General features: G+C 55.1%; 1 protein-coding gene across 1 annotated transcript in view; it reads right to left on the bottom strand.

Annotated features, from left to right (window-relative positions):
- Positions 1 to 582: 582 nt before the first annotated feature.
- The window catches only part of GNG7 (G protein subunit gamma 7), a 158,224-nt gene continuing 142,449 nt past the window's right edge, over positions 583 to 16,357 (bottom strand). The window contains exons 4-5 of the mRNA XM_060094717.1: positions 7,561 to 7,679; positions 583 to 4,214 (exon numbers count right to left, since the gene is read on the bottom strand). Coding sequence (XP_059950700.1) covers positions 4,089 to 4,214; positions 7,561 to 7,641 — 207 coding nt within the window. The 5' untranslated portion in view covers positions 7,642 to 7,679 and the 3' untranslated portion in view covers positions 583 to 4,088. The remainder of the gene's footprint in view (positions 4,215 to 7,560; positions 7,680 to 16,357) is intronic.

Consider the following 16,357-nt stretch of genomic DNA (forward strand, 5'->3'; position numbering starts at 1 on the left):
ACATTTTATTATTTTTTAAAAAAATAAACAGTGATACATCCATGTCTCCCTCCCTCCCTCCCTCTCTTTCTTTCTGCGCAGCATGGCTCGTAGGATCTTAGCTTATACAGAGAAAGTTCTCTGCTCTGGGGCCAGAATCGCCCACTTACAGATCCATTACTAAAGGTTTAACTCTTCATGGTGTGCTATGGGGCAGGGCCAAGCTTCCCTCCACGTTTTCCTGGGAGTCTGGTGGTCGAAGGTGGTCTCTGGGTGACGCAGAGCAGGAAGGGGCAAGATTAAGATCTTCGCAGGCTCCAAGCTCTTGGAGGAGCGTGGCGCTTTCCCACGGCCCTCCAAACCGTGGGACCCGCGGCTTACACGCATGGAGATCCTCAGATAGCTTCCCCCGAAATTCTCCCACTGTAGATCAGAAGCTGAAGCTCCCTCATCTGTGCTGCTGCCTGAAGCCCGGTTCCATCCATGTTGCCTCTTCCTGGGGCAGCTGGGGCAGTGGGGGTGGAGGGGAAGCCGTCACCACCGTCACCACCCTGTCCCCCGCAAGCAGCGGCCAGGGAGCCAAGGAAGGGCCGGAGCCGGGAGGAAAGGAACAGTGAGCCTTTTTATTGTGCATTAATTCACTTGGTATTAACAATTCCACACAATATTCAAACACTGCAGGAAAGTGGGTGTGGCACACCTGGAATTTTTTAAAAATCAGAAATAAAAAGCACTGGACATCCAAACGCAGATGGGGTAGAACCCACTAGAACCAGAGATTGCTTTCTGAGAACCGGGAACCGGTCTTTACAATGTTTGGCAATGGTCTCTGACAACAGAGGAGGAAACGGGGCGGGGGGGGGGGGAGGGGAGTGGGGGAGTGGTGTCGACATATGGCTTCTTTTCAGGGGCCCCCACGGCAGGTTCTTGAAGGGCGAGCGACTTGTGGTGGCCTCACCGTGGCCCGGAAACTGCCACTGGTCACTCATGCTTGGGGCGGGGGTCCGATGGCCTTTTCCTGCCCGCCCGGGGCTCGAGATGGATGAGCTGCCTGGAGGCCCAGCGACGACAGGACAGGGTGGCCGGGACATCAAAGGAAGAAAGAGCACCTTCTGCATCCCCATCCGTCCAAGGGGGCTGGAGGTCACAACCGAGTCACTTAATTCTTGGCCTGGGGGGGGTGACCTTTCGGGAAGGTGGGGGAGGGGCCGGGCCGGGCCAGGCCCACAGGAAACACTGCAGGCTGCAGACAGAAACCCCGTGTCGCCCAGCACTGCCTTTTTTGGGTGCCTGTGTCCTTAATTCCCCCGGGATGTGGTTGAGAGGCGCCGGTTTCCCCGAGGCCCGCGTTGCCACTGCCGGCTCCCGGCCTCGCGGGGCACTTACAGCCCCCCGAACGCCCTGAAAACCATGGTTTCACGCTGACACTTGCACCAGGAAAGCACAAGCAGAACGCACTGTTGTGTGTGCCCTGATGCTTCAGGCCTGTGCTGGGGACCCTGATGTTGAAGAAGAAAAAAAAAGGAAAAGAGCGCTTTTTCCTCCGCTGGAAAGAAACCCACGGTGGGGCTTTTGCCCACTGCCACCTCCCTGGGCTCCGAGGCTGCGGGCACCTGGGGAGCAGCAGGGCAGGTGTGGCCATAGGGCGGGGCTGGGGGATGGTGGTCCTCCCCCTCTCTGGGCCTCAGTTTACCCAGACCGCTGGGTCCCTGGGGTCTTGACTCGGGGGCCTCTGGCCCGGTGCGATTTTGCTTCAGGGCTTGCGGGGGTGGGGAGGGGCGGCCATCGGCCAGCTGAGCCCGGAGCCAGCGATGGGGCTGCCAAACTCGGGTCCCTCCACCCCATCGGCCAGGGGTCCTGGGCTTGGCTTCCCGCAGGCTTCTTCGGGGTCAGTCGGCGGGGACACGCGGTGGGGATAGGCTTGGCACAGCTGGCAGGGCAGGGACCCGAGAGAGAGGGCAGGCCTGAGCCCGGGGACCTGTGACCTCAGCACCAGGACCCCTTGTCCTCTTCGGGGCCTGGCAGCGGGAGGCTGGGACATTAGGGGCGCAGGAGGACGGCTGGGTGTGCGCAGACCAAGTTCAGGCTGAAGGGATTAAGGCTTCTCTGTCCCGGAGAAAAGGGTGACCAGTCGGCAGATGGCTGGTGGGCTGTCCTCGCCGGCAGACTCGTTCTGCCAGCTGCCCCTCTGACCCTCGGGCTAAGCCCCGCTGTGCCCTGGCTTCCCCAACCCCCAGCCGTGGGGTGTGCCCGGGGTTTCTGGAACAGGCTTTGTTCTGTCCTGCTGTGCTGCCAGGCGTGGGCAGGCCAGGCGCCCCTGGGACGCTGGCTGCCTGCGCAGTGTACGGGGGCAGCAGCGTGGGGTGGGGGGCTTTGTGGCTTTCCCCCTTCACCTGCAGGGGTGGGGGAGCGAGCTCCCCAAAGCCCCAGGTGCTCCCGGACCGGCCGGAGAGAGCTGGGTGCTGGGGAGAAGCTTGGCCCTGGGTCTGCACCCCGCGGGAGCTGGCGATGGGGGTGCCGGGCGTCCCGCCAGCCTTTGCAGCTGTGCACGGACTGAGCCCCAGGGGCGCGAGGGGAGCAGAGGCGTCGGGAGAGGAGCTCAGGGCTCTGGGTCCCACCAGCCTGCGTGCCTTGTGCCGGCTGCCCAGGGCCCTCCTGCTCAGGGGGCCTGGGATCCTGACTTCCCAGCCCGCCCCCGCGGGGCCGCACGGGCAGGTGGGCCACCGGGGATCAGGCCGAGGAAAGCAGGTGTGCATCTGACCCGTCCTTCTGCCTCCACCTCTTTAAATGTTTTTGTCGTAACAGAGGAAACAGCAATTGTAAAAGAGCCCCCCAGCCCGCCCTCACCATCAACTACACGACACCTTACAGATGCTCTGGGTGGCCGGGTGTGAGCGCAGAGGGGAGCATTGCCAGTGCCTCTCCATTTCTGGGCAAAGGATCCCACCTCCAGGGCCTCTGCAGCTACTTCCAGACAATTTCACACCTATTTTTTTTTTTTTTTTTTTTGGCTGGCCGCCCACCCGGCTTGCTTGCGGGATCTTAGTCTTAGTTCCCCAGGATGGAAACCGTGCCCCCTGCAGTGGAAGCGTGGAGTCCTAACTACTGGACCACCGGGGAATTCCCTCGCACCTTTTTATATCCTGAAGCACCAGGGGGCCCCCGGGCTGGCCTCCCCAGGCTGCATTTCTGTCTGAAAAATGGCCATGGAGATGCAGAAAGTGGAAAAAAACAGAAAAAAACACAGAAGAGCCAAATATGACCATAGCCTCTAACTGCCCACGCTGATGTCTCGTGCTTAAAACTAAAGAAAACACAGCTGGCCGTTGCAGTGACCAGAGCCACAGGCTGAAAATCCGTTTCTGGGATGGGCGGGGTCCCCAGGAAAGGGAAGGGGCCTCAGCATGGCTGTCGGATGACACATGCCACACAAAAGCCACACAGCTGGGTGACCCTGGGTGACAGGGGTGCGTTTCACAGGCAAAGCCCCCCTCCCGGCCCCTGAAATCCACGTGTGCATTGTCACACAACCCAGCTTAGCTACAGGTTCAGCCAATGACACCCGATTTTAGCGGTACGGAATTACAAGGTTTTAAATGAAAAGGAGAAAAATTTCTGAAAAAAGTTCATTATGTCCCTCCTCCCAACTCCACCCAATTTTTCTCCACTTAACACACCCTGGTCAAAAGCATCACATCATCAACCTGGCTGAAGTCCTCACAAATGGCCAACTGTGTGAGACTTGCCACCCGGCTGGGTCACCCACGCCAGCGGCTAATTCACCCACCTCCTTCCCGTCTCCCGGCCCAGCTCGGCTCTAGACCATGACTCAAATGGCAACGCAGTTTTCAAAAACTGTTACCACATCGCTTGGGCATTTCAGCTATTCCCCGTCAGAAGTGGTGGTGGAGCCCGGCCCCTGACAGGGCTGCGATGTTGGGTCTGAAAATCCATCTGAACCCAGAGGATACATTTTACCCCACCTGGGTGATGGCAACTTTTTGCGTTTCTTTTGGAATGAAGAGTTTTGCTTGACTGTGTACTGAACAGATGCCCTGGCTGGGGGTGGGGGTGGGGAGGGGAAGAGCCAAGCAAGAGGGAAGATAAAGCTATAGGATAATACAAGGCTTCTTGTCCTTAAAGGGGTTCTCCGAGGCGGGGACTCCCACCAGCAGGGGGTCGTTCCGGGCGTGCTGCTCACAATAGCTCATGAGTTCGGAGGAGGCTTTGGAGACCTGTGTGTGGGCACAAGGACAAGAGAGGAAAGATAAGAAGGGGCCGAAGTGCCGTGTCCACAGCAGCACGACTCACAGCAGCCAAAAGGTGGAGATAACCCCAGTGCCCGTCACCTGAAGACACACACCGTGTCCCTGCACACACAGGAGCATCACTCAGCCACAGAAAGGAGAGAAGCACGGACACTCGCTACCACGTGGATGGACCCCGAGAACAGGATGCTCAGTGAGAGAAGCCAGATGCAGAAAGACACACAGTGTGTGATTCCACTGATGGGAAACGTCCAGAACAGGCAGATGCACAGACACAGAGGGCAGTTGTCAGGGGCTGGGGAGTGACTGCTCATGGGGATGGGCCTCCTTTTGGAGTGATGGAATGTTCTGGAATTAGGTAGTGGTGCATTAGTTTGCACAACTGTGTCAATGTACTAAGTATCACTAATGGTAAATTTTATGTTACGTATATGTATTTTACCGGAATTTTAAGATTAAATAAGCAGAAGAACTGAACCTTCTCCAGAGGGGGCTGTGGGGAGTTTGAAGGGAAGGGTCAGGGGAGGAATTAGTTTAAGAAAGGACCTGATGGGGAGAGCCCTGCAGGTACATCGCCCGAGAGGCGGGACAAGGCCTTCGGCATTTGATTCTTGTGCCGTGTGAGCTGTCGCGGTCTCGGTGACCACCGTGAGGGGGCTGACACTTAGGACACCCTGCGTCAGGGTCCCCTAAAAGAGGAGGGGGGAGATGCAGGGAGGGCCCACCGCAGCCCTGGGGGAGCTGACGTGGGTAAAGTGGTGCCTAGGTGTCTGGGGGGGCCCACCCTGCTGGCAGCACCGCGGCTGCGCTGTGGGACCCGGGGGGCCCCTCGAGTCTCGGGCGCATCTCTGCGGCCTTGACCCCTCGGCAGTCCCCTTCCCACCCGGAAGAGCGGCGGGCAGGGAAAGTCTGCGGAGGGTCTTCTGCACCCCAGAGCTGCCGCGCCGGGCGCCAGGGCCCCAGGCTCGGATTCCACTGCTCCGCCTGGAAGACAAGCCCCCCGGGGCCCCTGGATGCTGCACGCCCTCCGCCTCGCCTTGCCGGTCTCTCACTCAGGCCGGCCCTGCGCTCCCGGTCGCCATCTTGGGGCCGCAAAACCTCAGGCGGGACGGGAGGGGGACCGGTCACGCCCGACTCTGCTTCTCCCCACGTTCAAAGGCCGCCCGCCGGGGGAGCCCTCCGACATCAAACGGGCGGGTGAGTCAGCGGCCTCCTGAGTCAGCGGCCTCCGCCAGGGCTGGGGCTGGCTCGGCGCTGAGAGGAAACCACTTCAACCGGGGCTGCTCTGCCTTCAGCCCCAAGGAATGCTTTGAATGCTCAGAGTCCTGGAACATTCAGACGCCTCGTGGGAGGCGCCCCCCACGACACCACCCGGGGGGTGCGGCAGCCTCCTTCCCACCTGGCTGGGCTGGAGGTGCAAGGCGACCACAGGGGTTGGCCCCATGGCCACATGGGGTCGCATGTCCGCACTGCCGGGCCATCCGTTCCTAACCCGCGACCAGCAGTGACTGGGGGATGACCGTGCTGAGGGAAGCAAGGCCTGAACAGATGCGTGGAGTAATGGCTGACTCTATGTGTCCTCTTAGCTAGGCCAGGTACCTGGCTGTGTGGCCAAACGCCAGCCTAGATGTCTCTACGAAGGTCTTTTTAAGGTGAGATTAACATTTAAATAGAGAAGGTCTTTTTAAGGTGAGATTAACATTTAAATCGATGGACTTTGAGGAAAACTGGTGACACTCCATAATGTGGGTGGGCCGCATCTAATCAGTTGAAGGCCTTCAGAGGAAAAACTGAGGTCCCTCGAAGAGGAAGGAATTCTGCCTCCCAACAGCCTTCGGACTCAAGTTGCATCAGCTCTTCCCTGGGTCTCCAGCCTGTGGTTCAGCCCTGTCAACCTGAGACCTGCCAGCCCCACGACTGCGTGAGCCGATGCCTTAAACTACCTCTCACGCTCCCTCTCTGTCTCTAATATATAGTCATATATCCCTGACTAATCCAGTGGGTAGCTAGAGCACGGCTAATGTGGAAGCATAAATGACCTGTGTCTTCCCTGGATGGAGACTCCCTGGTCCTCACCCAGCCACCCACAAGCTGGGGTCTGGGGCAGGAATCAGCTTCTCGGAGGTGGCTCACCGTCCTTTGCAAAGTGGACATGGGTCTGGTGAGAAAGTGATTTTGAAAAGTGTCAGACAGCTTTCTCGTGTAGGAGGCCATGACTGGCCCGTTGGTCTATATCCTTTGAAAGCCCTGGATGTCATCCTGATGTCCACTCGTGGACTTGAGACTCAGCTATATAAACAAATACGGTCCCTCCACACACGGGAGCATCAGTCAGCCATGCAAAGGAGTGAAGCCCTGACACTCACTACAATGCGGATGGACCCTGAGGATATCATGCTCAGTGAGAGAAGCCTGACACAGAAGGACCCACAGTGTGAGATTCCATTGATGGGGAACGTCCAGAACAGGCAAATCCACAGACAGACAGTCGGTTCCTGGTGGTCAGGGGCTGGGGAGGGGATGTGGGGTGATTGCTAATGAGGACGGGCTTCTTTTGGGGGCTGATGGAATGTGCTGGCATTAGTCATGATGGTTGCACATTTTGAGTTCACCAAATGCCACTGAATTGAGCACTTTAAAAACGGTGAACTTTATGCAAATTAAAAAAAAAGAAAAAAAGCCCGCAGAGCTGACTGCTCAATTACGCACTATCTTATTTTGCTTTGCACCTTCCTGGTCCCCGATGGGTTAATCGTTTGCCAGGAGGAACTGCTTGTCCTTTTTCTTTTTTTAGCTAAAAATCAAACATGCTTATTTCAAAAAAATGCAATCAACGCAGAAGTGGCAAAAGTAAACACTGAAAGGCCCTGTGTCCTCTCTTCCCTGGGGCCGGGCCTCTGACTTCTCTTTGCATCTGTCACAACAGGGGAGCTGGACAGAGCTCTGAGGATGAGGGGATAGAAGAGAAAGTGACTGTCTCACGCTGACCCTTTTGGAGGGGACTGATTTGGCCTTCTCTGGGGCCGTCCAGGGACGGACCCCAAGGGCTGGGGCAGGCTCACAGCAGTACTCGAGGCCTGCCTCTGGTCCCACTCTGTTTATAAAGCATGCTGGCACATCAATTGTCACAACAACCCATGTTGTAGGTTTACATCAGCTGTGTCTTTCTGCTGAGAAAACTGAGGCTCAGAGAGGCTGAGTGGCCCAAGGTCACACAGCGAGAGGCAGAGTCGAGTGCAAACCCCTACTGTCCTGCCAGCCTCCGTGCCCACCGTCTGCTGAGGGCATGCCCGGGGGTCTCTCCCCTGCTCACCTTGATGCGCTCGATCCCGGCTTCGATGCGGAGCTGTTCCACCAGCTTCCGAGCCTGGGCTATGTTGTTAGTGGCTGACATTGTCTGCCATCAGCTCTGGGCCCCTGTCGTCCAGAGAGCTGTGGGGAGAAGCAGACAGATGTGAGCTGGCTCGTGACGCCCCAAGACTGTAGGCGAAGGACGTCGAGGAGGGATGCCCCACTTCCGGAAGCCTCAGGGGGCCCTGAAGCTCCGCCACCCTGCAGCCACGACGCCTGTGTCCCTGGGTCACAGTGAGAGGCCCGGCCAAGCACATCTTCTCCTACAGTCCCCTCCTGCGGCCAGTTGGGGGTAAGTGCTCACTGGACATGACCACTGAGGGTCCCAGGAGAGCTCACAAAACCACTGCATCGGCTCCTGGTTGGCTCAGAATGAGGGGAGTTTTCTGTGATTCCTGCTCCTGCATTGGGTCTCCTCCCCCCATACTGTTGGCACTGGGGCCGATCATTCTCTCTTGGGGGCCGTCCTGGGCCCTGTGGGGTGTCGAGCAGCCTCCCTGGCCCCCACCCACCTGATACCAGGAGCACCCCCAGTGTGACAACCACAGATGTCCCCAGACATGACCCAGTGTCCTCTGGGGGCAGAGTCGCCCAGGGGCGAAACCCCTGGCTCTGGACCAAGGCAGATCACGTGGGAAGCCTGCACCCGTGGGTCCTGGGTACCCCACCCCTTCTCTACAGGGCCTGGGCCTGTTTCCTTCCTTCATTTGGTCAATTGTCCAGCAAATTAAAATTTAATTAAATTTAAAATGTTGCGATGCCCATAGATTCACATGCATTTGTAGAAAACAGTAGAGACAGCCTGTGTACCCGCTGCCTGGTTTCCCCCAGCGGCGGCATCTTGCAAAGCTGTAGTGACATCATAACCAGGATGCTGACATTGACACAGGGGAGATGGGGGGCACTTCCACCCCCAGGGTCCTTATGCCTCCCTTCAGGGGCCACAGCCAGGTGGCCAGGCCATGGCTATGTTCACCTTTTATACTTTAGTACCATGGCCTTGAGAATGCTGTTTATTTATTTTAGGTTGCAATAGGCTATAACTTAGTTTATTATGAATAAAATGTGTAGCACATCATACATTTCTACCCCACAAATTCAATGTTAGAAGAATTCCAACAAGACAGAGCTTAGACTTGGCAAGAACGATGCAACAGACAGAGTAGGGCCACTTAAACAGGAAATGGCTCGTATAAGTAAAATTAACACAAACATCTAGGTATGATTTGGTCTATAACTGGGCAGGATTAAGACAAATGCCATTCAACTTCAGTTAAAAAGTCAAAGTGTCACTGTTGTTCAAATAAAAAGTCAAAGCACGCAATGTAGAAAAAAATGATAAAACCATCTTAACCTGACTTACATCCATATTCAATTAATTATGAGAATGCTATTTATTTTTTTTTTTCAATATTTATTTATTTGGCTGCGCCAGGTCTTAGTTGAGGCATGTGGGATCTAGTTCCCCGACCAGGGATTGAACCCGGGCCCCCTGCGTTGGGAGCACAGAGTCTTAGCCACTGGACCACCAGGGAAGTGCGGAGAATGCTGTTTAAATGGAACCACTCGGGTAAGGAGCCTTTCGGGATTGGCTGTTTTTTCCCACTCGACCTAATTATCTGGAGATCCACCCCTGCGGCTGTGCTTATCAACACAACAGTTCATTCCTTTGCAGTAAAGGTCCACGGTGTGGACGTGCCCCATAACTCTTTGCCTGTCCAAGAACACCTGGGCCGGCTCCCGGTTCTGGCTGTGTCAGCAACAAAGCTGCCACAGGCGTCCGTGTGCAGGCTTCTGCGTGAATATAAGCCTTTATTTCTCAGGGATAAATGCTGAGGAGTGCGACTGCTTGTTTAATTTTTTTTTTTTTTTTTTTTTTTTTTTTTTTTTTTGCGGTATGCGGGCCTCTCACTGTTGTGGCCTCCCCCGCTGCGGAGCACAGGCTCCGGACGCGCAGGCTCCGGACGTGCAGGCTCAGCGGCCATGGCTCACGGGCCCAGCCGCTCCGCGGCATATGGGATCCTCCCAGACCGGGGCACGAACCCGTATCCCCTGCATCGGCAGGAGGACTCTCAACCACTTGCGCCACCAGGGAGGCCCTTGTTTAATTTTTTAAGAGAACACTGGCCTGTTTTCCAGAGTGGCTACACAATTTTACATTCCCACCAGCCACGTACGAGTGATGTAAATTTATTTTTTATAATTCAGTTATGCAAAATGTTTCTGTCCCTTAAGGTGGTGAAAATTCTACTTTTTCCATCCAATCTACATTTAGCGAGCCCTGGGATAGCGGTTCTCAACTGGGGCCATCCTGCCCCCAGGGGACACTGGGTGATGTCTGGGGACATTTGTGGTTTTCAGAACCTGAGATGTTGCTCAACGCCACCCCCACCAACCCCAGTGCCCAGGGCGGCCCCCCACAGAGGATGGCCCGGCCCCAAATGATGATAATGCCAAGGCTGAGAAATCGAGTCTGATCCCTGGTCACACTGGACACCAGGATAAATCCCCGATAGTCAGCTAGTGTAAACCAGGGTGGCCCCCAGCATCTGTGAGTCACCTCCTCTCCTTCCCACTCAGGTGTGGATTTAAATGCGTGCAGCATCCCAGGACCTCAGAGGTCACAATGTCCTGGGGGGGTTGTCCATGGAATCCCTAACCCAGGGGTTTCACCTGGGGAGATCCTGTCCTCAGGGGACACTGAGAGACACCTGTGGACGTCTGTGGTCATCACGACAGGGAGAGGGGCTCCTGGCATTGAGATGGGATCAGAGAACGACCTGGCCCCAGTGTGCGTGTGGCCTGGGTTGAGGATGCTCCCAGTGGGTCCACGCAGTGTTCGTTCGGGATGGTGGGGTGGAGAGCCCAAGCTCAGGAGTCCTGGGGAGCCGCCTGACTGGGCTGGCTTTTACCCAGGTCTTTCAGTAGCACCGTGTGCTTCTGTCATCATACACTGTACCTCTGTCTGTTTCCCAGAGGGGCAGCTGCATAAAAGTAAAGGCAGAGTTCAGGTTCTCAAAAAATTTCCCTTTCAGCAATAAACAGGAACGGACCGTGGACGTGCACATCTCGGATGGCCCTCCAGGGGATTGGGCGGAGTGAGAAGGCCAGTCCCCAGAGCCACATGCTGTGCGGTTCCATGTAGAGAACATCCCCGAGACCACAGGGTCGTGGAGATGGACGAGAGGCTCGTGGTGGAAGGGGGGCGGTGGCCTGGGGAGGGGTCCGGGTGGACAGGCGGACACGGGGTCCTTGTGCTGTGTGAAAGTGCTGGAAATCTAGACTGTGTGGGGTTCACGTGTCTGCACAGGGGATAAACCTGCAAAGATCCTAATATACACACACAAGTAAAACTGCAGGAATCTGTGTTCGGTAGGTGATGCAGGGACTTTCTCTCTGTGATCTGGTACGACTGCGTGTGAATCTACAGTGATCTCCATCCAAGTTCCATTAAAAAAAAAAATCCCTTCCACACTGCTAGCTGCCTGCCTTCCCGCCAGACACTCAGGCCCCTTTCTGGGTCAGAAAAGGCCCGAATGTGTCTGCTCTGGGCATACAGGGCCCACATGTGGGCTTTCAGAGGGCTCTGATTCAGCAGAGAGCTTCAAAGCGGCCACAAAACATCCAATTCAGGGAAAACCGCCCTTGGTTCGACTTAAAAATACCTAAATTACTCAGCGCTAAATATAGATGCTGACAGAACAAATGGGGTGGCTTCACAGCATGTTTTCCTTGGAAGGCCAGGGAGTCCTGCTCAGCACCCACACTCAGAGTGTCCACCAGGACCCTAGGAGGCCCGGCCACCCCGTGGGGCACCCCAAACCGTAGCCTCCCTCGTCAGCTCTAAGCCCCTCGGCGCTGCTGGCTTTCTGTTCCAGGCATGATGCCCTGAGAGGCTCCCTCCAGGCTGGGTTATAACCTGGACCCCCCAGGATGGCCGGAGGGGGCTGCATTGGGGTGTGTGTGTGTGCTTGTGTATGTGCATGCACGCATGTGCATGCGTGCGTGTCAGTGTGCATCTATATGTGTGCACGTGTGTGTGTGCATGAGCAGCTGAGACCAGACAATGGTTGCATCACGGCAGCCCAGAAAGCAGACCGAAGTCCTGGTCCTGGCGGCGTCACGGCCAGTCATTGCCTCACCGCGTGCCCCCGGGGTTAGGTCAACTCCCGCAGGACAGGCAGTGGCCGTGAGTCAGCCCGGGAACATTCCTCACCAGCTGCCTCCCTGCCAGAGACACATGACGGCCCCAGGCACCCGACCTGGCTGGGCCTGCCTGGCCCGTGGAGCCTTGGAAGGCCCTGGAAGCTGGGCAGGGCCTTGGGAAGCAGGAGGGAGGGGTTAGGCGGTTGGGGCTGCAGGTAGTGGTCAGATTCCGCCTGGGGAGAGGCCGGTTCTAGTGTGGCAAGGCTGGGGGCATGACTTGGGGTGAGGTTTGCCTAAAAATAGAAACTTAACAGACGACAGCAGGCCCTGGCTGGCCTCCTAGTAAAGGGCTAGGAAGTCACCAGGGTCAGGCTGGATCCCACAAAAGCATCGCGGGTGCGTGGCTGCAAGGCAAGGACCATGAAGGCCCCGAGCATGCCAGGATGCATTGTGAGGCTGCGCTGATTACAGAAGGAGGGTCATCACCGGAGTGTTACAGACCTGAGCCCAGATGCCAGGCTCAAATGCACATGAGGATTAAACGCAGCTGGGGGAGGGTGGTGTTTCTTGATGGCGAGCTAGGGGATGGCAGGATGGGGGACACCGAGTTAGAACAGGGTCCCTCCCCCAAGGCCCAGGTCACTCTCTGTGGGGGGCTGTCCTGGGCGCTGCGGGGTGCGGAGCAGCTTCCCTGGACCCACCCACTCAATGCCAGGAGGGCCCCAGTCGTGACAGCCACAGACATCCCCAGACATGGCCCTGTGTGGCCCAGGGGCAAAGCCACCTCCCCCGGGGTTGGAGGGGGAAAACCTCTGGATTATATTAGGCCTCATTTTCCCAACCAAAGAGATTCCATATAAAAAGTCACAGAATGGGTACTTCCCTGGCGGTCCAGCAGTTGAGACTCTGCGCTTCCACTGCAGGGGGCGCAGGTTCAATCCCTGGTTGGGGAACTAAGACCCCACATGCCGTGCGGCGTGGCCAAAAAGTAAAAAACAAACAAACAAACAAAAAAACAAGTCATAGGATGAAAAAGAAAATATACACAGATTAATGAAAATATACAGAATGTTGATTTTCTGTTTCAGAGAAGTTACCTCCTAGCAACTGAAGCAACAGAACGAGTGGAGAACATTAACAGCTATGATTGTATACAACTATTCAGAACTTCTTCACGGCAAACCTATAAAACTAAAACCCAAGACCAGCGACCTAGGAAGAATCATGGCAACGATACACTGGAAAGCGACCTCTTTGTCATGTTAATAATACCTTAGCTGGGTATTTTATATCCGGTAAGGACTCACTCGAGGAATTCATGTGAAAAGTAATTTAACCGGTAAAGCACAAAGTGAACAAAGCATGGCCTCATCAGCAATCGACGAAAGTAGGTTGGAGGGACCATGGGCTGCCAGCAATTCATTTACCCAGGACACCAGGAAGGCTGCAGGAAGAGCGACACCTGACGCAGGTAGGGATATGCTCGTCCCCGACTCTCTGGTATTGTTGGCCAATCTCAGCCTTGTAAACTGGACATCAGGAGCTACAAGGTTGTCCTCTCAAATCCCTTGCTGGGGGCATTTATCCCGAGGGAACAAAAATCAAAAGAAATAAAAAGCTATATATAGAAAGGTGTTTACAATGGTGTTATTTATAATAGTGAAAAATTGAATGAAACTATGTGTCCTGCAACGGGGGAATGGCTAATTCAGTGGGGTGTTTTCCTAGTGGAGCAACTGTTATAAATGGTACCCAAAGATGGGGAGCCCAGAGGAGGTGTTTAATGAAAAAACAGGGAGATGGATAAAGTGAGGATGTGTGGCTACTTACCACGGTATTAAAACATATGTGGATAAAGGCAGAAGGGGAACCTCAAATTGACAGTCTGGTTAGTAATGTTTTTATGATTTCCTTTAATGAAATGGTTTCCATTAAGGTACAAGTTGCATCCAGTAAAATCCGTGCTTTGGGGCATGTAGTCGATGAGAACTTAGAAACGCATACAGTCCTGTAGCCAATACCAATTGTGAGTAAAGCCATGGTGAACATTCATGTCCAGGTTTTTGTGGGAACCTAAGTTTCTGTTTCTTCTGGTGAAATGCCTGGGCATGGGATTTCTGGCTCCTAGGACAGGTGTATGTTTAACTTTACAGGTTAAACATTTTCAAACAGTTTCCAAAGTCACTGCGCTGTTTTGTATTTTGAAATAATCACAGACTGACAGGCAGGTGCAGAAATTGTACAGGGTGCCATGCACCCTTTTCCCCAATTCCCCCGATGGTGACATCTTATGTGACTGTGGGACAATATCAAACTGGGACACTGCTGCTGGCCCGATGTTCACTGGCCTCAGGTTCTACCAGCTCTCCCACGACTCCTATGTGTGCAGACGGGATGTTTGTCACCACTCACCCCTCCAGGAAGGTCTGGTCTAAACGTCACCTGTCCTGGCCGCTATCCCTGACTGAGATCCAATTCCCTTACTCCTGCATCCCTCACCCAGCCAGGACACCTGCCTGCAGGTGGTGTCCCCACCTGCCCCCATGCCACCGTGACCACCCCCATTGACATTTGTGGCTGGATCATTCTCTGGGGCACCGTCCTGAGCACTGTAGGGGTTTGAGCAGCATCCCTGGCCCCCACCCACTCAATGTCAGGAGCTCCCCCAGTTGTGACAGCCACAGATGTCCCCAGACATCGCCCAGTGTCCCCAGGGGGCAGAATCTAAGGCTTTTGTGGAACTCTCTTATCAGAAGAAACCCAGCAGCTAAAAGAGGTTCATTTAGGCAAAATGCAAAGTTTTTTGGAACTAAAATGGTCCAGTTTGAAGTGAAACGGTACTGAATGGAACAGAAGTTTGTTTCAAAGAGGGTTTAAATTTCTTAGCATCTGAGAATTCCCTGGTGGTCCAGTGGTTAGAACTCTGTGCTACTACTGAGGGGGTGGGTTCAATCCCTGGTCAGGGAACTAAGATCCCACAAGCTGCTTCGCCTGGCCAGAAAAAAAAAAAAAAAAAAAGAATTTCTTAGCATCCAACAACCTCTGTGGCTGGGAGAAGTCACACGGGGCCAGAGTTTGAGAGTTTCCCTCAAACTCAACTAAGAACACATTTGAAGGAGGAAAGAGCACAGCCCTGGGGGGAGAGGTGGGGAGGCAGAGCCCCTGTGGAAAGTGGCAGACCTGCATTCTGCCCCAGCTCCCAAAGCTGTGTGGTTTTGGGAAAGTTACCTCCCCGCTGTGAGCTCCAGTGAGCTCTGCTCAATGCTCAGAGTGACACTCCCTCTCGGCGCAGGGCCTGGCCAACCTCCAGGTCCCCAAGTTCCTATGTTGGGGGACGGGGGCCCCAGAGGCTGGCAGCCACAGGAAGGGCCCTCCTTCAGGAACCTGTGGCAACTGCCACATATAAACACAGCTGCGGGGGAGGAGGGACGAGAGACGAGGTGCCTGGACCTCCTCTGCACAGTGAGCGCACACTGGACGGTTTGCTGGAAGCTACTGAGAAATCTCCCTGCCCTCGGACTTTGCTGGCACCAAGTGGCCACACCACTCATCAGCCCAGGGATCGGGCGGGGCAGGGCGTCACAAAGCCCACCTGGCCTGGGGGAAAGTGGGGCGGAGTCTGAAGTGGATTGTATTAAAACTAGGAGTGGAGGGACTTCCCTGGTGGTGCAGTGGTTAAGAATCCGCCTGCCAATGCAGGGGACACGGGTTCGAGCCCTGGTCCGGGAAGATCCCACATGCCGTGGAACAACTAAGCCCGTACGCCACAACTACTGAGCCCATGTGCCACAGCTACCGAGCCTGCAAATCACAACTACTGAAGCCGGCATGCCTAGAGCCCGTGCTCTTCAACAAGAGAAGCCACCACAATGAGAAGCCTGCACACCTCAACAAAGAGTAGCCCCCGCTCACCACAACTAGAGAAAGCCCATGCACAGCAACAAAGACCCAACGCAGGCAAAAATAAATAAATAAATAAATAAATTTAAAAAAATAAATAAAAGCCGAGCATGGATTCCCTTCTGTCATTCTGTGGCTCTAAGATCACGCTGATCTATTGATACATTCATGGCCTCCTCCTCAGCCACCTGGACTTTGGCTTAAAACCTCTATCTGGGGCTTCCCTGGTGGCACAGTGGTTGAGAATCCACTTGCCAGTGCAGGGGACACAGGTTCAAGCCCTGGTCCGGGAGGATCCCACGTGCCATGGAGCAGCTGAGCCCATGCGCCACGGCTGCTGAGCCCGCGTGCCTGGAGCCCGTGCTCCGCAGCGGGAAGGGCCACCGCAATGAGAAGTCCATGTACCCCAGTGAGGAGTGGCCCCCGCTCGTTGCAGCTGGGGAGGGCCTGCACGCATCAACGAAGACCCAGTGCAGCCATAAATAAATAAATAAATAAATAAATTAAAAAAAAACAAAAAAAACCCCTCTATCTGCAAATTTCACTCCAATGATGGTGGGCCAGCTCGTGTGGACGCTCTCCTGACGAGGGCAACTAGCAAAGCTTCATGGAATAGAGAAGCTTGAAGGGACTGGCGGACTATTAAGATAGTGAAGATATCCATCCAGGATGTGGGGAGGATGGAAACCCAGGAGTCTGGCTTTGGGGGTGCT

This window comes from Mesoplodon densirostris, chromosome 3 (assembly GCF_025265405.1).
Source record: "Mesoplodon densirostris isolate mMesDen1 chromosome 3, mMesDen1 primary haplotype, whole genome shotgun sequence".
NCBI classification, from domain to species: Eukaryota; Metazoa; Chordata; class Mammalia; order Artiodactyla; family Ziphiidae; genus Mesoplodon; species Mesoplodon densirostris.